The 23517-nt window shown below is 50.9% G+C and overlaps 8 protein-coding genes across 8 annotated transcripts; 6 read left to right on the forward strand and 2 right to left on the reverse strand.

Moving 5' to 3' along the window:
- Nucleotides 1–123: 123 nt before the first annotated feature.
- On the reverse strand, nt 124–2270 carry HRG_02544 (sulfatase domain-containing protein; the record flags this gene model as incomplete). The annotated part of the gene is made up of 8 exons (XM_044861015.1): nt 124–510; nt 570–679; nt 734–1241; nt 1308–1591; nt 1644–1805; nt 1864–1870; nt 1944–1979; nt 2025–2270. 8 exons carry the CDS (start codon nt 2268–2270, stop codon nt 124–126), a joined length of 1740 nt encoding a protein of 579 aa, XP_044724648.1.
- Nucleotides 2271–4878: 2608 nt separating this feature from the next.
- HRG_02545 (uncharacterized protein) lies at nt 4879–5166 on the forward strand (the record flags this gene model as incomplete). The annotated part of the gene is made up of 1 exon (XM_044861016.1): nt 4879–5166. One exon carries the CDS (start codon nt 4879–4881, stop codon nt 5164–5166), a length of 288 nt encoding a protein of 95 aa, XP_044724649.1.
- A 170-nt stretch (nt 5167–5336) lies between these two features.
- HRG_02546 (tyrosinase) lies at nt 5337–5654 on the forward strand (the record flags this gene model as incomplete). The annotated part of the gene is made up of 1 exon (XM_044861017.1): nt 5337–5654. The coding sequence occupies one exon, from the start codon at nt 5337–5339 to the stop codon at nt 5652–5654; it is 318 nt and encodes a 105-aa protein (XP_044724650.1).
- A 1867-nt stretch (nt 5655–7521) lies between these two features.
- Nucleotides 7522–8399, reverse strand: HRG_02547 (uncharacterized protein; the record flags this gene model as incomplete). Its single annotated transcript, XM_044861018.1, has 3 exons — nt 7522–7564; nt 7621–8168; nt 8226–8399. 3 exons carry the CDS (start codon nt 8397–8399, stop codon nt 7522–7524), a joined length of 765 nt encoding a protein of 254 aa, XP_044724651.1.
- Nucleotides 8400–9499: 1100 nt separating this feature from the next.
- On the forward strand, nt 9500–10771 carry HRG_02548 (uncharacterized protein; the record flags this gene model as incomplete). The annotated part of the gene is made up of 1 exon (XM_044861019.1): nt 9500–10771. One exon carries the CDS (start codon nt 9500–9502, stop codon nt 10769–10771), a length of 1272 nt encoding a protein of 423 aa, XP_044724652.1.
- Nucleotides 10772–14545: 3774 nt separating this feature from the next.
- HRG_02549 (reverse transcriptase (RNA-dependent DNA polymerase) domain-containing protein) lies at nt 14546–16621 on the forward strand (the record flags this gene model as incomplete). Its single annotated transcript, XM_044861020.1, has 4 exons — nt 14546–15008; nt 15236–15456; nt 15498–15673; nt 15802–16621. 4 exons carry the CDS (start codon nt 14546–14548, stop codon nt 16619–16621), a joined length of 1680 nt encoding a protein of 559 aa, XP_044724653.1.
- Nucleotides 16622–17506: 885 nt separating this feature from the next.
- HRG_02550 (retrotransposon polyprotein) lies at nt 17507–18268 on the forward strand (the record flags this gene model as incomplete). The annotated part of the gene is made up of 1 exon (XM_044861021.1): nt 17507–18268. The coding sequence occupies one exon, from the start codon at nt 17507–17509 to the stop codon at nt 18266–18268; it is 762 nt and encodes a 253-aa protein (XP_044724654.1).
- Nucleotides 18269–19653: 1385 nt separating this feature from the next.
- On the forward strand, nt 19654–23194 carry HRG_02551 (GAG-pre-integrase domain-containing protein; the record flags this gene model as incomplete). The annotated part of the gene is made up of 5 exons (XM_044861022.1): nt 19654–19850; nt 19909–20521; nt 20623–20745; nt 21856–22215; nt 22757–23194. 5 exons carry the CDS (start codon nt 19654–19656, stop codon nt 23192–23194), a joined length of 1731 nt encoding a protein of 576 aa, XP_044724655.1.
- Nucleotides 23195–23517: the final 323 nt, after the last annotated feature.

Consider the following 23517-nt stretch of genomic DNA (forward strand, 5'->3'; position numbering starts at 1 on the left):
ATCACGTACATCATAAATAAAGGTCACTTAGTCTCCAAGGGCTACGTATGTAGGCGTGATCCTGATTACTACGCCTGTAAGGCAAAATAACATGAGGGCCAGGGCCACCTCTGAGCGTGGCCCTCAAAAGGGCACGACGATTCCCTCACCATGATTTCCTTCGTCTACATCCTCCCCAATTTGTGCTTGTTTAGCTTCATTGCCTACAACAGTAAATGGCTGGGAACCAAGGGGGCCTTCTAGCTCAGGTATGTACGCATTGTTACACCCCAAGAACTCGACCTTTTCCTGCTTCTTGAAGAAGCTGTCGTACTTGGCATCCATAGCGTCTCGCAAGCTAGCCGCCTCTTCGTTAGGAAACAGGGTCTCCCACGGGTGCTGGCACGTCCTGCCCTTGCAGTTCTTAAGAGTAACTAGCAGGGCGTCAAGACGGGCTACTAACTCGGGGACCTTGAAGCCCGATTTAGTCAATTCAGAGACGTAGAGATTGTTCATCTGAAACGGGTCGTCCTGCGTGTTTTGTCCAGTTAGCATTAAGGCACGACGCGAAGCTCTACTTGGGGTCCCACAGTAATGTCGTATAGCTCGTGCTCGTTGGTGCAGTACACGGTATACGAGAGGTCGTAGCCGTCTCCAATCACTCGCAACGCCTTATATGTGTTTTGGTGTATAATTTTCTCTGTTCCGCACGTTAGCATTCTAGGAGGACAGCCTGTCTTATCCGGACACCCACCCTTCCCTATAATTTTGTCTCCCTCTTTGAGTCCAGGGCCCCAGTACTCAACAGTCACATGCTCTGGCTTTAATTTGTTCTTCTGCTGATTCTCCTTCGTCACAGGGATCGGCACACCATCAAAGTCGTTGTGCAGAGGTATACCAGCCAGGTCGAATAATGTCGGCACGACATCGGTGTGTGAAGTTGGAAATTTGGCCACCTCGCCCGCCGCGATGCCAGGCCCGCGAACAATAAAAGGGATGTTGATATCTTCCTCTATACTGCAGGTTTTACCCGGAGGCAGCCTATGCTGGCCGATGTGGTAGCCGTTATCGGTGGTATAAAAGAGATATGTGTTTTCAAGGACCTCTGGGTTTGCCTCCAGCTTAGAGATAATACTGGCAACAAGGTCGTCGACTGCCTGTAATGACTGGAGCCTGGCACGGTAAAATTCGTCATAGTACTCAAGATGGTCATCGCTAATCTTGGGCAGATTGCCGAAATAATTGACAGCACTGGATCTGATCTTAAGTCGGATGCTGTTAGTATGACGCGCCCTCTCACAGCCGCGAAGTTGTGGCTGCAGACTCACCTGATCGGGGTTAAAGTTTTCCTTCCTCGGGACTTTAACACCAGGGAACATATCCTTGTGCCTTTCGGCGGGCGATGGCATGCTGAAGCCTGGCCCAGAATGTGGTCCAATCGGTGCGACGCCGAGGAAGAAGGGTTTGCCAGCAGCGAGTGCGTCGTCCAAGAAGTCGGTGGATGAGTTGGCAACCAAGTCGGTCGAGTACTTGCCTTCATGACTTTGAACCTCGCCATCGTCTAGCACCATGGAAGGATTCCAGTAGTCATAGGATTTGGGGTCGATCAAGACTATTGCAAGTCAGCCAATTATCAGGCAGTGCTACTACAAGTCCCAGCTCACAGTTTGATCTTGTCCACCCCGCAGGTCGAGGCTTGTCGTAGTAATCCACGCTATGGCCGTTCATAAGCTTGCCGGCGTAGTATGTATTGTACCCGAATTGTTGCAGCCAGACTGGCAGATATTGCTCATTGAGACCTTGGTCAACAAATTTGCGAAAGCCGCCTATCACGAATAACGGTTAGTCTAACTTGGCACTGTATATACTTTTGCTGGAGCATACCATATGGCTAATTCTGGACGTTAGCTCGATGCTCGGACATGGCACGGTTATGTATCTAGACAACGGATAGGGGTACTTACCCATATAACGTGAGTTACGTTGGTATTGTGGGCAGCCTTGCCCGTAAGGAGCGAGACTCTCGAAGGACAACAAATAGACACCGTGCAGAAATGTTTCTTGAACGCAGTTCCCTTCTTGAGAAATTGCTCCTGTACTACAGGCTGGTATTCGAGGGAACCAAGGTGTAGATCTTGGTCATCCGTCATTATGAAGACAAAGTTTGGCTGCTTCTGCCTTTTGCCGCTCGAATGAGTTCTGGGCGCTGGAGGAGCATCGGGAGAAGCGGCCAAAGCCACTACGCTTAGAAGGCTAGAAGCCACAACGCCCATGACGAAATGGCTCTTCATTGTTGCGATTGTTAACACGTAACGTGTGAAAGAGGTCGAAGGAGCGGGGCCAGGTCCCAAAACTCAAAGGCTCGATAGCAACCCCAAGAATCAAGGCGAAATAATGAATGTAGAAAGGCTTGTCAGAATCCCGAGATGACTGGTGTCCCTTGCTGGCTTGCAGACATGAAATAGCTTTTTGTGTCAAGGGACAGAAAGCGTAAGCAGCCCAAGGACTATTTATGTTGGTGCAATGTCATTGACTGTGCCTGTACACAGTAACTACGTATTAGGTGGACGGAGAAAAGATCACGACAGTTGTGGAGTCACTCTCGAGACTACCAGCTTGAGGCAGTATTGACAGGTATAGTGAGATCGAAGAGGGCATTAATGCTGCAGCAGCCTCTTGTTCAGATTAAACTGCATTGCACTGAACCCTGGCGCCAAGTCTGGCTAGTCATACAGGGTCTCCGCCCTTGGATGATTTGAACCAGGCTGTTAGGATAAAATTAAACTCAGCTCTCCCTTCCATAGAGCGTGCCTTGGCTTTGTTAATGCATCCCGCTCGGGCAACCATAGTATGAAGCTTAAACCATTGAGGCGCAGTATTACTCCTTACTACTTAGAAAAGGAGGGAACTTTCGTATACTAAATCTTGCAGCCGCCCTAGGTATCTGTCAGAAACCCTTGTTTCTGCCATCTTTGTACGCAGCAGCAGAATGCTTAACGAAATGCCTAAGTAGGCAATCTTTTATAGGGCTTAAGAGTTGGCGAAATAGGAGGTCATATGCAAGTACGACGACAGCCAATCAGACCCCATCCACGTGACAAGAGAAATGTGCTGATATAGCGCCAAGTCCCCCCTTAGCATTGGCTACTCCTCTTGTTGCTTGGCGTGATGGAATAGAATTAGAATGGTAGGGGAGGAGGCTGCCCTCTAGCCCGAGGAAACGATGCCAGCAGGCTTATCCTAGCAGCTTCAAGACACCAATAAGCTACATATTTGCCGACTTTCGGAGTATAGCCGCAAAAAGGAGACAGCTCTACCAGCAATACAGGAAGGTACAATCTCTCGCTTATTGATGCATGTCTACTTCCTTGTCAGGGAGACACGTAAATGTTTGGAGTCTTGTTCCTCTTATACAGGGGCGGAAAGTGGTTGTTAATGAGCCCCCCCCCCTCTAGTATAGCACGGTCGGTTCAGCAATGGGTTCCACTCTTCGGCCAGCGCATCTTCGTCCCATAATATCTATGCGACATACTCAGTGGACATCTCTACTATATATATATATTCCGTTCTCCAAGCCGTTGGCACAGGCCCACGTGCCCATGACCAAATGCGGAGAATGCTACAACAGGGAAATAAGTCGCATAGTCTCTAACGAAGCCAAGAGCTATAAATCAGTTAGCCAAGCTCGAAGCGGTTTCACGACGACCTTGCTCCGCTATCCGGCGGATTTCTCCGCCGACTCTGTTCCCTTAACGACATGGATTGCGATTTCGTCTCGGCTGGCAGTCCTAGAAGCCGGCTCTAGAAAATTACACCGGTTATTTGCCTACGCCCGGCTCCCTCCCAGCTCCGTAATTATGTCGATGGTTACGCGTCTTGGGACTGCTGCGGCCATGGCTATTGCGTCTTTGCAGAGTCCTTACTTGTCGTCCCCGGCCAACAGCTGCCCTTTGCCTTCCCGTAGTGCGAATTGCTATTACAATTCATGGTCATGGAAATTATACAAGGGGCGGTTAATCCGCAATACCTTACAAATACGTCATGTATATAATAGAAGGTGGGAGAGGGTCGATACCGTGAATTTTGCATCGTACTTGGTAGGGTTTTCGCATACTCGGCCCGCATAACATAAACATTACAACGTCGCATGAAATGTAAGGCTATCTTCATACATGCTGCTACCGCAATGGACTCCGTTTACAACCAAGCCGCCTGTCATGCCGTTGCCCGCGCCCTAGGCTACGGCTTGGCCGTACGATCGGGAAGGGCCGACGCTCGCTATATGGCCCGCTCAAAGGCGGGCGAGTATCGCGATAGAGGTGACCCAGGGGCCCATCACACAACGGTTACCAGGCCCAGCACGAATACAATAAAGTTTTAATGCAAGTCAATACAGTCAATGCAGTTACAATCTAGTTAATGCATAAAACTATAGCATGGTTTAATTTTATAATAATACGCACTTTCATACAGTTTGTCTAGATAATAATAAGATAAATGTTATAGCAGCCTAAAGGGGGGTAAAATAAATGTATATTGCGCTAATCCCTAGTATTTATAGGTATCTTGGCCGCCTTAAATGACTATAGGCAGGTTATACTATTACTAGTTATAAGATTCTTGCATTAATAGAGAGTATATCAATTAATTGTGCTGTTCTTGCTTCAAGAAAGGGTCTTTAGGTGTGACTACAAATTTTTATATAATATATAGGGACCAAATGGATTTCCTACTAAAGAGGCTGGAAATAAATATCTAAACTATGTATAACTTTCTATATGTCTTACCTCGTCAAGCATGAGCGCATCGACACTCCGTCGGACCCGAAGCCCACCCTTCCCTAAGGCTGCGGCGCTACGGCCATTGCGCCGGCCAAGTGCTATTACCAGGTGGCGGACAATGGTCTATGCTCTGTCCGCCGGGCTCTGGGACTCGGACGTTGTTAGCACCTACGAGTTTATCGTCGTTAAACGTGGAGTCTTTGTCCCAGTACGCAGCCCCATAACCACGACGCTCAAGACCGTGTGGGAGATTCACGAAGCCGAGGACGGGAGCTTAGCGCTGGTTGAGGACGTTGTCATGCACTGCTCCAGGTTCTTCATCGCCATCGTCAAGAGCACGTGCGAGAGCGGCTGGCGGGACTTCCACGGCAAGATATTTAGGGAGCTACAGCAGCAAGCTTCATAACATGGAGCCATACCCGTCGGGGCACGGGGTGCAATAGCAAGGGCTACAGGAGACCTCATGGATTTCTAGAATGTGACTATGGCCTGTAGCCTGTCGCCTATAGCCGGGTGCTTGGCCGCGCCGTGCGCCGGCATCGCCGACAACACGTTCGGGAACCGGCACAACCCACGATGCCGCAGCTTCTCCCCGGCGCTCAGCGCGAGCACCTCACGTACGCCGTCACGGCGGACCTGCTCTCGACGACTTCAGTCCACGGCTTCCGCCTCCTCCTTGAGAACACGGTCCACCAGAGCTCCCACGGCTACGTCGGAGGCGACGGCTTCGACTTCTACAGCTCGCCCAACGACCTCGACCTCTACCTTCTGCACGCCCAAATCGACCGCCTCTGGATCATCTGGGGGTGCAGTGGGGGCAAGCCCCCGAGGGCGAGGATGCCAGAGGCAAGGCTGATTAATCATCGGACGAATGCCCATCTGCTCAAAGGATGACGAGTGGACGGACTTGCTGGCCTCGGTCTCGACTCGGGGCCCTGGGGGTTAGGGGGGTCTAGCCTATGATGTTGGCCTGGCCCCGCGCCTCGCTCGGCACTTATAAGTCGGAGGTGTCATGCGGCATAAGATAGGCGTGATCAAATGCATCGAGATTGCGATGTCCCTCTCAAACGGAGGGGACATAAGCTGCGGGCTATATAGGTATCTACCCGCCTGGACCATCGAATCCTCATGCAAACTAACCCCTGTGGCTGTTACAGAGGTGGTGGAGTGACTATCGGACCTCTCTCTTCGTAGCTCCTATTAAGGCTTTGGCCAGCCGGTTGGCTGCCTCGTGGTCCACGCCCCTGAATACGGAGGTCAGAAGTGTTAGTGTCAGGACAAGAAAGGGCCTATAATACGCGTTAGTAACACCTCTATCGGGGGTGCCCTCATTTTGCATGGTGTAGCGGTATTTTACCAGCTTGACAGTTAGGCCCACGCCTCCTAGTGAGTCGGGCTGCTTGGTCTCGTTCCTGGCTGCTGACTGCAACTGGGGTAATGGGAGAGTTATTTTCGGCCGACGGGCAATGGCTGGCCAATGCCGGGACTCGGCATTGCTGAAGATTGGGCAGTTGACGCGTCATGACGATGCGAGGGGAGGCAACCCGGTCGCGGGTTGCACAAGGAAGCCTTAAAGAACGAAAGCTGGTGATACCGGAGGCAAGTTCGAAATAGGGCAAGGGGTGTAGGGTATCATAAGTGAATTCGAGACAGAGCATCAGGGGTTAGAGAGATAACGGGGTTGAAGAGGTGTGGGCAGTGTCTAGGCGGCTGGAAAGCTCATAGACCTATAGGTATTATAACTTATAAGTTAATAGGATGGGGAGTATATTATGGAAATTTGATCGTCTGCGTATAAGGGAGCATAAGAGGAAAAGGAAGTGTTATATTTCGGCCTGTTATTTTTGCTTGGTGTCCGCGTCTAACTATTCGGGGTCTTTATGGGATAGAACGGAAGCAGCGTTGGATTTAGCAGAGCTATAACTATTGTAGGCCCGACTATAGTAGAAGTCGCGGAGAAAGTCTGGGTCTCTTGGTTGGGATCTCGTTGGGGTCGGGCAATAATCGTTTCAATGCCAGTGTAATACCGATGGGCGCGGCGCCCGCTGTTTCCTCTTTTTTTCTCCTTCGTAATAGTTCATTATCCTTTTTTTACAGACCGCACCTGCGCTCCCTTGCCTCTGCCTACTCCGTGACACTATAATACCAAAGCCCCTTTCTTTTAAGCCTCTTCGCGCTAATCATGTTTATATAGAACCTTAACATGTAGGCCATATTGATGAGAACGAGATTTGCATGTGCTTTTCTGTCCATACCATCTAATACTGTCTATATTGTTTTTATGCCTTAAGTATGGACCTTTAGGAAACTAATCGCATGAGTATGTGGTAGCCATTGCCTAGCAGGCAACAGTGGCGTTGCGTAGTAATATCGCCACGTTATGGATCATTCGAGGCGGGCTTGGTATGCGACATCTTGGCCATCTGCTTCGTACCACGAGCCCCGATAGCCACCTTGTCGAAAAGGCAGGATGCTCGAGCGCCTGGACGTGTAACTTCTCAGTCTTTGCCCCGTGGGCCGCTTTCAATACCTTGGGGCCAGGGATCCTCCCTCAGCAAGCCTGGCAGGACGCCGTTGTCTGCTGACCGAGGGCGCTTCCATCAAACGTGGGCTACTTCGACGTGCCAGGCAAGCTCTCGGGAAAGGGCGGGTGCGTGCGATCATATGCGTGCTTGAGTCCCAGAAGTCGTCCAAGGGAGTGCGCAGCTGCTGAACCAAGGCAAACAATCAACCAGCCATGCCCGTGCCCGTTGCAAACCACCTACTTCAACGGCGTCACTTCGACGGGGGCGGGCGGGTATGCCCTGCTAGAATTCGTGCTGCCGGTCTCGGCTTGTATAGGCGTGGCGACCACCCGAACCCCCTGTAATCGACATATTCGCTGTGGTCAATGAGCTTGCTATGCCTCCAATTACTTCCGTCCGGGGACATGGTGTGTCCAAACCCAGCACGATGAAGAAAGCGATCCACCTTTTCCACAACTTGGTCGTTGTTTTCAGGGTCGGCGATATACTCATACACGATAGCGAAGTACGTTCTGTCGGGCGCGAACAAGCGTATAAGCTTGTCCGCCTTATAAGTTGGCGGCGTCTGCTTGAAGGGCATCTCGAGAAAGGTCTGGCCAGAGAACTGCAACCAGCCGTAGCATTCGGTAAAGGGCGGAATCTCCGAAACTACTTCATCCGATTCACCGACGATGGCCGGCGACATCAGTCGCCGCTCGTTGGAGAATGCTAAGAGATTGTTTCGGATATCGTCAATCGTCGCCGGCTTGCTATTTACGACTATCGAGGCCGACTCGGCGGCGGCTTGCCGTACCGCTGCCTGCATCAGCTGAAGAAGGGCGGCGTTTCGACACTCTCGCTCGAAAGCATAATAGTGCACGTTGGGCGGAAACGTATCATAAAACTAGGCGGACGAGTGAGACGTTGTCGGCAATGACTACCGCGCAGGGGCTTGGCTCACCACTTTGAGCGCGTATGGACCTTCGGATCCGAAATGCACCTTCCAAACATAGCCGTCCAGTCCGCCGCCAATTCGGACAGCTCGCTCCCAGTCGACTTGGGACAAATTGAACTGGCATCTTCGGAGCTGCGGTTGCTCAAAAGCTTCCTGGGAAGGATCAAGCACACTGCCCATCTCGATGTCGCCAGCAGCTGATGGTTTGCAAGTGGCGGCGTCGGACCTCAGTCCGCGAGCGGCCACTTTCGCGCGTCTGCGTGCTGACATCTTTGACATGCTGCCAGAGACTTGTATCTGAACGCGAGGGACTGTTGCTTCGGCTACTGCGGTGATGATGCGTCGGTCGTCACGGGCGCTGGAGGCGCGAAACAGATACCGATCACGTGTCGTGGTCCGCCTACCTTGACTAGGTAGGTAGGTAATTAGGTACTTACCTAGGTGAGTAGCGATGCAGCTACCTACGGTACGTACCTAGGCAACCGAGTCTGGGAGGTCCACCAGGGAGCCCACAGGCATTCCCCAAGGGAGGGATTATCTCTCTTGCATTGAAGACCTGAGGGAAACATGCATCAAGCCTCATGGGGTACCCTGATGTCCCTTTTACCTAGGTAGGTATAAATAGGGCTCTTAAGGCCGACCCCCTTAGCTAGGCATGCATCAGGAATTACACCGTGTGACCCCTATTTTCTCTATGCAGCCCCAATCGCTCTCGTAACAGCAGTAGCACTAGGCACCCAGCGGAGTAGCTAACTGACCCTCCCTCACACCCCCCGCCCAGCCTTGTTCATGGCGAAGTCGCCAAGCAGCAAGGAGTGGTTAATCGATACCTCGCGCAGCACGCGAAGTAGCAAATTAAGTGCGATGAACACTCTTGTCCTTAGGGCGAGGCTTACTGCATAATGCATTGTAACAACAGGCCTTGTCGAAGCAAAAGTCACTCTCGTGGACTAACCTAACAGTTGAGACTGCCTGGTCATGGCAGGCCTTCCTGGGCGTCCAGGCACTGGTCCGCGTTGCGCGCTCGGCCAAGCATCCACGGAGAATGACTATAAAATGCCAACTCATCTTCGTTGTCACTCTTCTCACATTTCTCCAGAATTTTACATCTAAAGCTCTCCCTTGCGCAAGAACCACAGACGACACCGCCTTGATCTAACGCCCTGGTCACCCTGTTGCATTTCAGAATGACGAACCCTACCCTCTCGAGTATTTTGACGCAGCCAAATGGTGGAATCGACGTTTCCCCTGTACCGACCGGGGTCAATACTACCGTGCAGATGAGGGTGCACCCTGAGAGCTGGGTTCCATGGGCAGATTTTAACTATGCCACCCTCACTCAAGTATTTCATGAAGAACTGAAGTCAACATATACCGGTTCAAAGGACCCTAAACCACTGATCTTGGACGTTACGGTGCACAACGAGGAGACTCTTGACGACTATTTGCGAAGGTTTATGATACCGACTGTCAACTACGCCCTAGCCGGCCAAGCCGGACAGGCTCATTTCGGTCGTGGGTCCCGCTGTGGTGGCAACTATATCCCTGACTGGTCTGTTGTATCCGATAAACATCTCCACGAAGAATTAGGAGCATACGTCAATCTTCTTCCAGGAGACACCAAGCTTAGTGCAAAATGGGCCCCGGAAATGCTAAGCAATGACGAATACTACGATGAGTGGGCCAAAGTCGTTTCTCAGGTTCTGACCTACATGGATTATTATGGGGTCCGATATGGCTTCATTTTGACGGACACTTATCTGGTACCTCTGAGGCTCACCCGGAGGCCGATTGGCACTGGCATCAGTCAGGGACGACCCCAACGAAGTCTGGCTTCTTACACAGCTGGTCACTACAGGCACTCTTCGGACACGAGCATGACCTCAGGAATCGCTGCAACGAATTCGTCATACTTAGATGACAACGCAACTGATTGGGACTACCACGACCCAGAGTATGCTCTTGTCCCTTGGCAAGCCCACGGGGAGCGCCTGACCGTTAAGTTGGCGTTATGGTTCCTGGCAATGATGGCTGAGCGGGGCGATAACTACATCGATTACTCCTATCCAGGACTCGACACTTGGCGCAGCCGCGGCCCGGGGGGTTTCATACACAATGTGTCCGGCAGGAAGAAGCAAACATTGAACAGGCGAGACACCCGACAAGAACCCGACCCGCAAGGACCGCAGCGAGAGCAAGCTGCCAGCGACACCAGTGCTGGCGATAGCCAAGTCGAGTCGCCCGGTCAGTATGTGCTGCCTATTCGAGCCTCTGTGCCAGAGGATGCGAGCCAGGCGGGTTCTTCATTTCAGGTAAATCCTGACGTGAGCCTTGATTCTGCCGAAACCGGAGTCGAAGCCCCCCGTCGTGTAAGGCATGCCAAGCGCATCAAAACCACAATCGGGAGACACAAATTGTCGAGAGAATTGTTCTATATAGACGCCAGAGGAAACAAGGTCGACACGACGGCTAATGAGTGGACTAAGACTGAGGGTGGGTACGAGAAATCGGGCAAGTCTCATTGCTATTGGGCCAAATCTTTCCCCAAGTAGTTCGAAGGTGTGCATCACCGCTGTTCCGAGACCTGATTTCGAAATTTGACTCGGGTCTATCTCGTCCGCACCTTTCGTTCATTTTGCTTGTTCTCTAGGGAAGAACTTGGTGAAACCATCATGTTGTTCGGGCCGCAACTGAACTTATTAAACGTTATTCAACGGCTTTTCATACCTACGAAGCTGAAATTGGACGCGTTCAGCACCGCTAACTTTCACCGCATACGCTAAGCCTCTATGTCGCACCATCAACCAGACGAGTTACAACGGAACTGATGCACACAAGGAAGCCAGTTTTACCGTCTCCAACGGTCTTACGTATCAAGGCGCAAGACCAGCGAAGTTCTCCATACCTGGATATTGAAATCCCCTTTATAGTATTGTTATTTGCACATTGTACAGCAAACTCCACTTTTTCAGTGTATACCTATTAAGGAGAGTAGGCATAAGAGGCCACAGTCATGCCTAGTAGACCTAATAGTTATATATAAGGAAGCCTGCCTAACTAGTATAACTCCCCTAGCCTAAGGATATTATATAGGCCTAACTTAGGTATAGGAATATCTTAATGCCCTCTTTTAGCTAGCTATATATAGTCACTATACCTATATAAGCCCCTCCCTTATCTTAATAGATAGACTAAGATATATATTACTAAATTTACCTTTCTATACCCTTATTTCTTCTACTATGCTCTTAAGCCCTTACTTAAGAGTTATAAGCCCGGTCTATATAGCTAGATTATCTTTTACCCGCTAATATTACCTTTAAAGCTATTTACGAGCTATTAACGCTATTATAACGCTTAAATCGTAGTATTAAGGTAAGGGACCTAGCTATACTAAGGGGCACTACTAGAAATATATAAATTATATATCCCTTAAAGAAGGATATTATTAATTTTCCTAAGATAACGTTAAAGGAAGTAAGAGGGGATAATTATATTATAAGACTAAGGGAAAGCCTTAATTAGACCCTATAAATTAAGGGGATTAAATCGTAGGCTTAGACTTATAAGATTTAGGAATATACTAACCTAGACGGTATAAAGGAGCTTAAATAGCCCTAATAGCTAGACTAGGAGCAATTTATTACTAATCTTAAAGGGAGACCTTTTTAATAAGAAGATAAAACTAAGGCTATATTCCTTATAAGGCGAATAAGCTATAATAAACGATACTAGGATATAAAGGACTTCTTTTATAACCTTAAGAAAAGGCTCTAGCTATAATTTAATCGCTATAAGGTTTAGTAGAAAGCCTTAATTATACTTAAAGAATTAATTAAGAAAATAATTAGTAAAAGGCTTTAGGGGATAACCTTAATATATAATAGCTTAAGAGAGAAAATTAAGGAATTAAAAAAGTAAGCCCTACTTTTAGGGGTAAAAGAGAAAAAGCTAATTTACGAGAGATATATAACCTCTATTAATAAAAGAGGTATATAAGGCTAGAAAGCTTAGGTAGAATAGCTCGACTAAATTATTATAGATTTACGAGACCTTAAGGTCGATATACTTAACGATATAAGAATTAAATAGGATTTTCTTATAGTAGTAGATAAGTAGGACCTATATTAGTCTATAATAATAAGGGCTCTCGACCTTTATAATAAAAGATATAGTAAAGATTAACTTCCTTTAAGGAACCTAATCGCTAACTTTAAATAAGAATATACCTATTGTCACGACCCTGGGCGCCAGCGTAGAGCCGCCAGCGCAGAACCTCACCAGTGTCACGTGCCCAAGCAGCATCACGTGCCCACGCGCGACCTCGTGTCTATATAAGGGCCCGCTCGGTCGTGTAGTCTAGTCTTCCTTTCTTGCTCCTTAGCTTTGAGTCTTTGTTCATAGTGCCAATACATCTTTATAGCCGTCAAGGCTCGTATGTGCCTGGCCGTAACACTACTCAAAGCTCAATAAGATCGCTTGCCAGCGATTAAGCAAATAGGCACCGAGCTTTCACGTCACACGCGCCTGACGTAAATCCAGCGCATCCGTTCTGACCGTTCCGACCAAGACTCCGACCACCGACCAAGTGATCCTCAAGGCTGAGATCACGTCCGTTCCGACCAAGACTACGCGTGTGTGTAGTCGTCCGACCAACCGTTCCGACCAAGGGATTCGTCCCGTCTGACCTCCGACCGTCCCTGCTCGTGCAGGCATCTGACCGTGATTCCGCGTGGTATCATTTCCGACCCTAGACTCTGACCTCGAGACTATGATATCTGAGGAAGCCCTGCCATCGGATCAGCCTCGCCGTTCCACCCGGCTTGCTGGCCAAGCCACTGAATCCGAAATAGTAGCCATGGCTGCCCTGAGCCCCAAGACGCTCTCATCCGCGAGATGAGAGAACAGATTGCGGCCTTAACGGCCCGTCTAAATGAACGCTCTCCGTCTGTTGAATCAAATCGACAGCACCGGGAGCCCTCGACTGCTTTTGCCGGCCCAAATGGCCCGGCCTTCCGACCAACAGGCAAAGCTGCCTGGCCTTTTTGCCCCCTTCCCAGAGGGCAAGAACCCCGAGTACAGCGACGCCGCCAAATCGCGCATCAAGGTCTCCGCGACGTTCTCAGGAAGAAGGACGAGTTCCATTCCTTCATCCTGAGCATAAAGAACAAATTTGACGAAGACGTGCGAACCTTCCGGACTGAGAACAGCCGGATGGTCTGTCTGTATAACCTGCTCGAGGGAAAGCCCGCCGAGCACTTGAAACCCGCTTCCTCTGACACTCGACCCTTCTCTGGAGTGGCAGAGATGATCCAAGCCCTTGAGTCCGCCTATGGCAATCCGAATGAGCTTTCCGAGGCTCTTGACCGCCTGCAACGCCTCCAGTTTACCGTGAATGGGAAGACCGACATTGTGGACTTTCTTGCGGAATTTGACTACTTAACTGCGACCGGTCGTGTGCCCGAGGACCAGATGAAGCATACCCTGTGGCAGCACATCCCGGCCAACCTAGATAACAGCCTCTTGACCAAGACCCGCGACGAGTCCGTGACCTACGAGGTTTTCTGTGGGTTCATTAAAGACGCTGTCCACTGCCAGAAGAGGAGTATGAGGCAGACACAGGACTCCCGCTCTTCCGACCGATCTCGCCGCGCGCCGACTAAGACTGCTCCGACTACCGCCAAGACTCCGAACAAGACCGGCTCGACCCTATCACCTCGCGTGATGCTGGCAGAGCCTTGACCGACGATGAGAAAAGGGTCCATTGGGATAATGGCACCTGCTTTATTTGTGGAAAAACAGGGCACCTCTCTCGCGAGTGTCCCGACCGCACCCATGCTGTCTCCCGTGTCGCCTCCGTCCCTGTCCCTGCCAACGACTCTGATCAAGATTCGGAAACGAATAGGACCATCACAAGACTCCTTGATGGTCCCTAAGGTGTCACAGACAGCGAGTAGGTCTAGCAAGTCATTCACTCTGCCAAGTCAAGTCCAAGTGGATGGTGTGAGCCTACCTGCCCGCTCCTCTGTGATACCGGGCCGAAACCCGTTTGCTGGTTAGCCCAACCTTCGCCCAGTCCGCCGCCCAAAGACTCGGAGCCCAGATTAAGGAGCTCCCGAGTCGGGTTACAATCCAAGACTTCCGTGGAAAGCCAGCCGGCTATATCCAGAAACAGCTGGTCGCCACTTTCGTCATCGATGGCCGTTCGTTCGCAAACGAGACATTTGATATAGCTGAGTGTGGCCATGATATCTTTATCGGTCTTTTCTGGATGCGGGAGAAGCGCCTCCTGCTTGACTGCGCCGCCCGACAGATCATCTGGCCAGATGATCTTCCTGCCCTCGCCAAGTTCTCCCCGACGATCCAGCTCTCGTCAAGCCCCGCTCTCGGGTCGGATCGACCCTAAGATCCAGGCCGACGCTGAGAGGCGGAACCGCCTGCTCGAGAAAGAGGAGAAACGCTACCGGATCCTCCACAAGAACTGGGGCCGCTCTGATCAAACTCCTCCGGCCTCTGTCCCGACCCCGTTACCGACTCCGTCTCCGTCGTTTCAGTCCAAGTCTCCGTCTGCCAAGAAGTCTGTCCGTTTTCAGCTCACGACCGCCCCTGCTACCGACTTCGTCTCCGTCGCCTCGATCCAAGCCTCCGAAGATCAAGCCCTGATTAACGCCCTGGTCTGCCAAGTAGAGTCTCACGAGAGATTCGAACAGTGGAACGAACTCGAACCGTTGATGCCCCGGGATCCAGTCCAGCTCGAGCCAAGCTCCGGCCTTGACCAGACCGTCCCTAGTGCTCGAACCGTTGCTAAAGTCTCCCGGATCAAAAGACCTACCAGGGACAAAGCATTCCGTTCCTCAGGAGAAGACCCTGAGCATGTTGCTTGTGTCCGTAGTCGTCTACCGCCCCAGCTCACCCATCTAGAGGATTCTTCTCGAAGAAAGAGGCCCACACCCTACCTTCGAGCCGACCCGGTCACGATGTAGTCCTAGAGCTTGAGAAGCCTCTTTCGCCGACAGGACCCCCATCGTACCGCACGCCCGTTAAGTATCTGCCTCTAGAGAAAGAGACTGTCGATCACCTCCGGGAGATAGACTTCATCGAGCCCGATCCGAGTCCGCACGCCGCTTCTGTCCTCTTCGCTCCGAAACCGAACACGACCGCCCGCCGCTTCTGCATCGACTACCGTTGGATGAACGATCATCTTAAAAGTCGCATCACGCCCGCTCCGTCCTCGAAGGTACTGCTTTCGGTTGCCGTGAAGCTCAACGCTTCACGAAGATCGATGTGATCCAGGCCTTCCACCGTCTCCGCATGGACCCTGACTCCGAGTATTTGACCGCCTTTCGCACCCGTTTCGGAACTTTCCGCTGGAAAGTCCTCCCGTTCGGTCTGAAGGTAGGTCCCGCCTGGTTCCAGCAGTTTATCAACGCGCAGCTTCACGATCTCCTCGACCGGTGCGCCAGCGCCTACGCAGATGACGTCCTGATCTACTCGGATAAAGAAGAAGACCACTGGAAAGACTGTCAAGAAGTGATCTGGCGACTCCATCAGGCAAACCTCCAGGAGACATCAAGAAGTCTAGATTTAACGTGACCAAGGTTGACTACCTCGGCGTTCTGCTTGAAGCCGGTGTGGGCCTTAGTGTCGACCCTCGGAAAGTTCGATCGATACAAGACTGGAAGTTTGAGGACCTCCGAGACCGCACCGCGATCCGATCATTCGTTGGCCTATGCAACTTCATCCGTGTTTTCTGCTACCACGCCTCTGGAGTGGCAGAACCCTTGAACCGGTTGCTTAAGAAGGATGTTGCCTTTGTGATGGGCCCGGAGCAACGCGAAGCATTTGATCAACTCAAGCGCCTGGCTATCGAAGCCCCGGTCCTCGCCTTCTTTAGACCAGAACTGCCGACCCGACTGGAGACCGATGCCTCCCGGAATGCCACAGCTGGTGTTCTATGGCAGGAACAGCCTGATCAGACCTGGAAGCCCGTTGGATTCTTCTCTAAGACCATGACCCCGGCCGAGCGAGCCTACCCAATCCAAGATCGAGAGCTCCTCGCCGTCGTACAGAGTCTAGAGCACTTCTACCCAGAGCTCTTAGGCCAGAAGTTCGATGTGATCACCGATCACGAAGCCTTAGTCCATTTCTCTACGCGCCTGCTCTCGGTACGACAGATCAGATGGTCCGACTTTCTCGCCCAGTTCGACATCCGTTTCCTCTACCGCCCCGGTCGACTGAACGTAGTCGCCGATGCCCTCTCCAGGAAGACAGCGGAGCTCCCTACCGTAAAGGCCCGGGAAGCCGAGGAACGCACGGTGACCCTGATCCCTCCGGAAAGGCTAGGCTTCGCGACCGACTCTCTAGACCCTACGGCCGCCGGCAACCTGCCCTCAGAACTTTAGTCCCGAACCTAAGCCTACTAGACCATTAGTTCTGAGGGCCACGAGTGCCCTACAGACCCCAGAAGACCGAGGATACAGCAGACGCCCGATCAAGACCGCCCAGAACTAGACCCGAACTCGGTCCCGAAGGGAGCCGAACTCGTTTCGTTGATCCGCCAAGAGAACCTCCTCCAAGACCTCGGTACCCATGGAACACACCTGGTCGTACCAGCCCAGACCTCAGACAAGCAGACGTTTCTTCAGACCGCGCTCATTCGCGAAGCCCACGAACCCCAGATCTTCGCTCACGCCGGACAGAACAAGGTGATCAAGCTGCTCCAACGAGACTTCTACTGGCCAAGGATGAAGGAGGATATCCGTCGTTATATTCGGAACTGCCACGACTGCCGCCGCAACAAAACCCTCGAGACAAGACCCTGGACTGCTCCATCCACTGCCCGTACCGACCTCTGTTTGGGAGCACGTCGAATGTGACGGGAAGGATATGCCGAAAGACCGTTACGGATATGACTATGTTTGGACCTTCGTCTGCAAGCTAAGCCGGATTATCGCCACGCTCCCAGGAAAGAAAAACGATACGGCAGAAGTCTTAGCTAGCCGCTACTTCCGCTACCTCTATCGTTTCTTCGGTATGCCCCTCGTATGGATTTCTGACAACGCTGGACAGTTTATTTCGCCTTCCTCGCAGAGATTAACCGGCTCACGGGAACGAAGCATCGTCATGGAAGCTCCCTACACCCTCAGACCCAAGGGGGTGTAGAAGTCACAAATCAATACCTAGATCAAAAGCTACGATTCTACGTGACGAAGCATCAAGATAACTGGAGTTCCCTGCTGCCCGCCCTCGACTTCGCCCATAACTCGTCTTGGCACTCTTCCATCGACATGGCACCGTTAAAAGTAGCCCTAGGCCGAGATATCCGGAACCCCCTGTCACTGCCCCCGACTGACAAGACCGCTGCCACCGGACCCGCCGCCAGAGCTAGGGAACTTGTGCAGACCGCCCAGGAAACCCAGGAAGACGCCAGGAATGCTGCCACCGCCGCTCAAGAACGTCAGAAGGAACAGGCTAATAGGAAACGACGACCAACCGACTTTGCCATCGGTGACCGAGTTTTTCTCAGCAGGAAAGGCTTCGCCACGAACGCTCCGACTACTCGGCTAGATAACCAATGGTCAGGTCCGTTCGTAATCCTGGAAGAACGCGGTCATAGCTACGCACTGCAGCTGCCCGAGTCGTACAAAATGAAGAACCTATTCCACGCCGACCGTCTTCGAAAAGCAGCCGATAACCCCTTGCCCCAGCAGATCCAGTCACCTCCGCCACCCGAGGAGATCAACGGAGAACCCGAGTGGGAGGTTGATCAAGTCCAGCAGTCTCGAGTAACCGGTAGGAGTCGACGACTGGAATACCAGGTCTTATGGAAGGGATGTGACCCTGATGAGACCTGGTACCCGGCTAGGAATTTCCGTAACGCACCAATGGCATTGAAGATTTTCCACGATGAACATCCGGACGCAGCAGGCCCACCCGTCAACCTGCAATACTGGATCGAATGTGCTGCAGCGGAGGAGGGCTGCGAGGAACGAGACGATGACGACACAGCAGAGAAAGCCGTGAAACCAAGAACCCGCCGCCACGACTGACTACCTTGATACGCATATCAAGGCCTTAGACGGGGGGCAGTGTCACGACCCTGGGCGCCAGCGTAGAGCCGCCAGCGCAGAACCTCACCAGTGTCACGTGCCCAAGCAGCATCACGTGCCCACGCGCGACCTCGTGTCTATATAAGGGCCCGCTCGGTCGTGTAGTCTAGTCTTCCTTTCTTGCTCCTTAGCTTTGAGTCTTTGTTCATAGTGCCAATACATCTTTATAGCCGTCAAGGCTCGTATGTGCCTGGCCGTAACACCTATAAGAAGAAGTTATAACTACTTATAAAAAAGGGAAGCGCTAATTAAATCTCTAGGAAAGTAGATACCTAAGCTAAATACGCTAGCTATAAGTAGTATATTAATAGCTTAATAAGCTAGTAAGAAGATTACTACTTACTATAGGTAATATATAATAAGAAACCCTTATTAAGCTAGAAGTATAGTAATCTAGCTAAATAAAATATTAAAAAACGGCTAAAAAACTATCTAAATAAGAAATTAAAATACCTAGCTTAGACCCTTAATTTATACCTTAAAGGAAAGTAATAATAGGCTAGGAAAAACTATTAATATAGTTACTTTATTTAAGGTAAATATAGCTATTAAAGGAACGCCGTTACTTACTAATAAATTAATATACGACTTAAGGGCCGATATTAACCTCTTTAATAACCTAAGATAGTTTTAAGAAGGAACCTTTAAGTAGGGTTCTAATAATAAAGTCTAGGTTAAAGACTAAGCTTTTAAGGTATAAGGAATAGGAATAGTAGTTATCCTTATAATAAACGGTAGAAAGATAACTTTACTAGATACTTATTTTATCTTAGAAATACTAATAAGTATCTTCTTAGCTAGGCTAAGGATAACGGTAGGTGTGGGAATGTAGCATATAGCTATAGTAGGATTGTAAGGGAGGTGCGCACACACGCACACGTGACCCTTAGCGTCACGTGTATGGACCTCGGGGATCCGTGTATAAAGGGCACGTAGTGTGCCCCTCATTCCCTTTCCTCCCTTCCTAGCAAGACATCTTGAATACAACCCATTGCGTTACTGCAGTACAGACCTCCGACACTGATCAGTGATCGATTTGGTCGATCACAGATTGGCAAGGAAGAAGAGATAGAACGCAACCTTCGAAAGCCCAACTACCATATTCCTAGCGATATTGCCCTGGTTGGACCTAGAGGAGGTTTCTATGCTAAGATCAAGGACTCTACGATTACCCGGACCCGGCAACCAACTAGCTCCCGGTAGGCCATTGATAGATCCTTCCAACTTCACTTAACGGTTACATTAAGTGTAAGTGCGTCCACAACGCCGATTCGACAACTACGTGACAGCCCTCACGATTCGACAACTACGTGACAACCCTCACGATGACAAGCACGACCCCAACCCCGAACCCCGCCTCTACGAGGAACGACGCCTTCCTCGACCAAGTAAGGGAATTGGTCCAAAATCTCACGATCCCAAAGACCCAATATCAGGATATCGATCCGACCCGATGGGAGGATGAGATCACGCCCCAAGAGGAAGATAGAATAGCTGTTATGACATATACCGCACGATTTATGTCAGAATGCGAGGAGAACGTACACCTTCATGGCACTAATATCCTTGAATTCTTCCAGGATCACTTCCAACAGTGGACCGAGGCAACGTGGAGAAAGATGCCAAAGGAATTTCGAAGGAGCTACGTTACCTTTTAAAGAGACGTGGTATCTATACAGGAGAAAAGGTGACCACATCATCCCACAGCTCGTCTTCCTACAGACGATCGATAACCCACCAGCCTGGCCCGACAACGAATTCATGGTAACCCAATTCGATAAAGGAACGGAGGCCTATACAAGAAAAGAGAGACGACTAACGCAGAACCCTCCCACCTCCAACACGGCGGAGCCATCCATGCCGTTAGCCCCTATTCCGACGCTCCCTGCTCCTCCCGCTACGACAATTGCGGAACCGCCCACAACGACTGCTACGCTTCCCCAACGAACAATACATCCTACAAGCTATCAGTTCCAGCAACAGAGCATCGTTCTAGCAGAACCCTCTTCTCCCACATCCCTCGAAGCGTACACAACGCTTCCCCCGGCCGACATCCCGAACGGCATCGTCGATGCCAACACACAACAGAAATTCACCAAGATCTGGGACAAAGAGAAGAACTATACGGGGGAACCCTATGACCTTCTCGATGATAAGCTACGCATCTTTATGAGTATCTGTTATAACATTCAGGTCAAGCCGGACCAATTCCACGCTCTTTTCCTCGAATCCTTACTGGCCGAGCCCAAACGTACTACATTGACCACATTAACTGGACCTCAACGTTCCGCAAGGCATACGATAGCATCAAGCAACATTTCGATACGGAAGTTAACCACGTTCACTACTATACTGAATGGACGACTATTTCCTTTAACAAGCTCCGTGCCGATAATGCTACGAAATCCCTACACGAGGTTCTTCAGCTACCCTTGATAAGCTACAGTTATGCCAACGAGCTCTTGGCAACGCGTATGCAGGAAACGTTCCACTGCGTACAACGCTTATTAATGCATGCCGCGGTGTTCCTGAACTTGAATACGCTTTATTCAAGCCCGCCGAAGGAATCGAGCCCTTTTGCAGATCTTCGCTCTTCCGTTGAGACCCATCTTGCACGCGGAATAGCGCCTCGTTATCTTCAAGGAGGCCCTCAATACCATCAAGACCTCGAGGAACCATCTGATCATATGGATCCCAATGACCACTACTATCTCGATCGAAGATACAACAACAATCGCGGAAGATTTGGTCAGAAGGGGTATAGAAGGTATAGAGGCAACGCTCAACGAGGCAGCTACAACGCTCCACGGGGAAGCTTCAATAGTCAACGCTTTAACCGGCCACAAGGCCGTTACGGCCACAACCACCCGTGGAATAAGAAGTGCTTCGTCTGCAATAAGGAAGGATGTTGGTCTACAAAGCACACTGCCGAGGAACGTCAAAGATCCCGAGACCAATACGTCGCCCACTGTCACTTCATAGGGATTACCCTCCCAGGACCTTACAGCCTACGTTCTTGACTTTGAAGGTCACGAGATGGATGCCCACGATGATGCTAACGACCCTGGGACGAGGACGACAATGAAGATAATGACAACAACCCAGAACAGTGGCACACAAGCCAAATGCTCTGCCAGCAAGCCTTCAACCATCTGATCACAGGGGAAGACGTGTATAGCACCTCTCAAAACAACGCTACACCTGCTTCCCAATTCATGATAGAGGAGCGCTACTCAAGACTCTGATTCCAGGGCATCATAATTGACACAGGCGCCGCGAAGGTTTCCACAGCTGGCTACGACCAATGCATCGCTCTACAACGAGAAGACCCTGCTATAACGCTCGATAAGACTACAGCAGGCCAAGCTTCTATCAAATTCGGCAACGGCGAAGCCATTCTATCCTCGGCTCTATCGCCCTTAAAACACCTCTCGGAAGGATCACATTCCATATCCTCAAGACCCCTACTCCTTCCTCCTCTCTCGCTGATATGGATCGCCTAGGCATCTATTTCAACAACCTTACAGACACCATTGTCGGACGAACAACCTCCCGGTTATCCGCAAATGGGGACATCCTGGTTCCTCCTACCTAAGACCAACGAGGCCGCTATCGCATTCCTCACGGAGAGCGAGATCCGCACTCTTCATCGTCGATTCGGGCACCCAGCGGTCCCAAGACTTCACAACCTCCTACGGCAAGCTGGCCACAACGATGTGACGATAGATATCCTAGAGAACATCTCGAGATTCTGTCATCACTGTCAAATGCACTCTCAAGCTCCAAGACGCTTCAAATTCACCCTAAAGGATGACCAGGAATTCAACTACGAAATCGTCGCTGATGTGCTCTACCTTGGAACCCCTCAACGCCCCGTCTTGCACGTGGTAGATACAGCAACAGCGTTCCAAGCAGCCAGGTTCCTCCTATCGATGTCAGCAAAGGATACGTGGAAGCCCTCCGAGCCCTCTGGATAGACACATATCTCGGACCCCCTGATACTATCAAGCACGACGCAGGGACCAATTTTGCCTCCCTAGAGTTCCGTAACGAGGCAAAGCTTATGGGGATAACCTGCAAGCAAGTCCCTGTGGAAGCACATTGGTCCGTTGGAAAGGTTGAAAGATATCATGCCCTCTCCGCCGTGCGTTTGAGATCCTCCACGCAGAAATCGGGACCTTCACATCCCCCGAATCGATCCTTCAAATGGCTATCAAAGCCATCAACGACACAGCAGGGCCAAATGGCATTGTCCCTACGCTCCTAGTCTTTGGCGCCTACCCTCGAATGGCGTTAGATTCGCCCCTTCTGCTACGACCCTGAAAAGGGCTGCCGCAGCCCAGAAGGCGATGAAAATGCTTCGTCAGCTCTCAGCAGAGCGGCAAGTGCAGGGCGCCTTACACACAAAGAACGGACCATCATCAACAGGCGTTATACTATCGCCCCACTGCAAAGCGAGGTCCGAGTGTGGAGAGAAAGCTCGGCTGGCAAGGCCCTTTTAAGATTAGTGCAATTGATGGCTCCAATGTCACAATTGATACTATCAACGGACCCCAGACCTTCCGTTCCACCCTTGTGCAGCCTTATTTCCGCGACGAGACGACGATCCCTGCCCCCGCTGCTGCTGCTGCGGATGATTCTGACATTCCTGTTTCTGATCCTGCGAGCGATTCTGTTCCTGTTTCTGCCCCTGCCCCTGCCCCTGTTCCTGCTCCTAATCCCCCGGCGCCGCGCAAGCGAGGCCGCCCCCCTGGTTCGAAGAACAAGCCAAAGACGACGTTCCTAGTCAAGAAGGAAGAAGATGCCTACCAACTAGCCATCAAGCTACGGGACGAAGGCATTATCACAACGCCAGGCACCCTTTGAGGAATCCGATAGCACGGAGATCGATGATCTATTGGTACGAGGAGTGTTTAGCTTCGAACGCTACAATGAAGCAAAGCACGGAACCATCATATCTTCCGCTCCCGCATGGTCCGCGAGGTTAAAGGCAAAGAAACCAAACCATACGAGAAGTCAAGGCTCGTGGTCCAAGGGCACAACGACCAAGAGAAACCACCCTATTGACGCAATCCCCGACAATTCAACGCGTCAGTCAACGGCTTATTTCTGCTATCTCCCAGACCTCCTTTCTCACGGCATGACCCTCTCTCTTCGTGACATCACACAAGCGTATCCCCAGGCGCAGA

Source organism: Hirsutella rhossiliensis (assembly GCF_020360975.1).
Source record: "Hirsutella rhossiliensis strain HR02 chromosome Unknown scaffold00002, whole genome shotgun sequence".
Taxonomy (NCBI): domain Eukaryota; kingdom Fungi; phylum Ascomycota; class Sordariomycetes; order Hypocreales; family Ophiocordycipitaceae; genus Hirsutella; species Hirsutella rhossiliensis.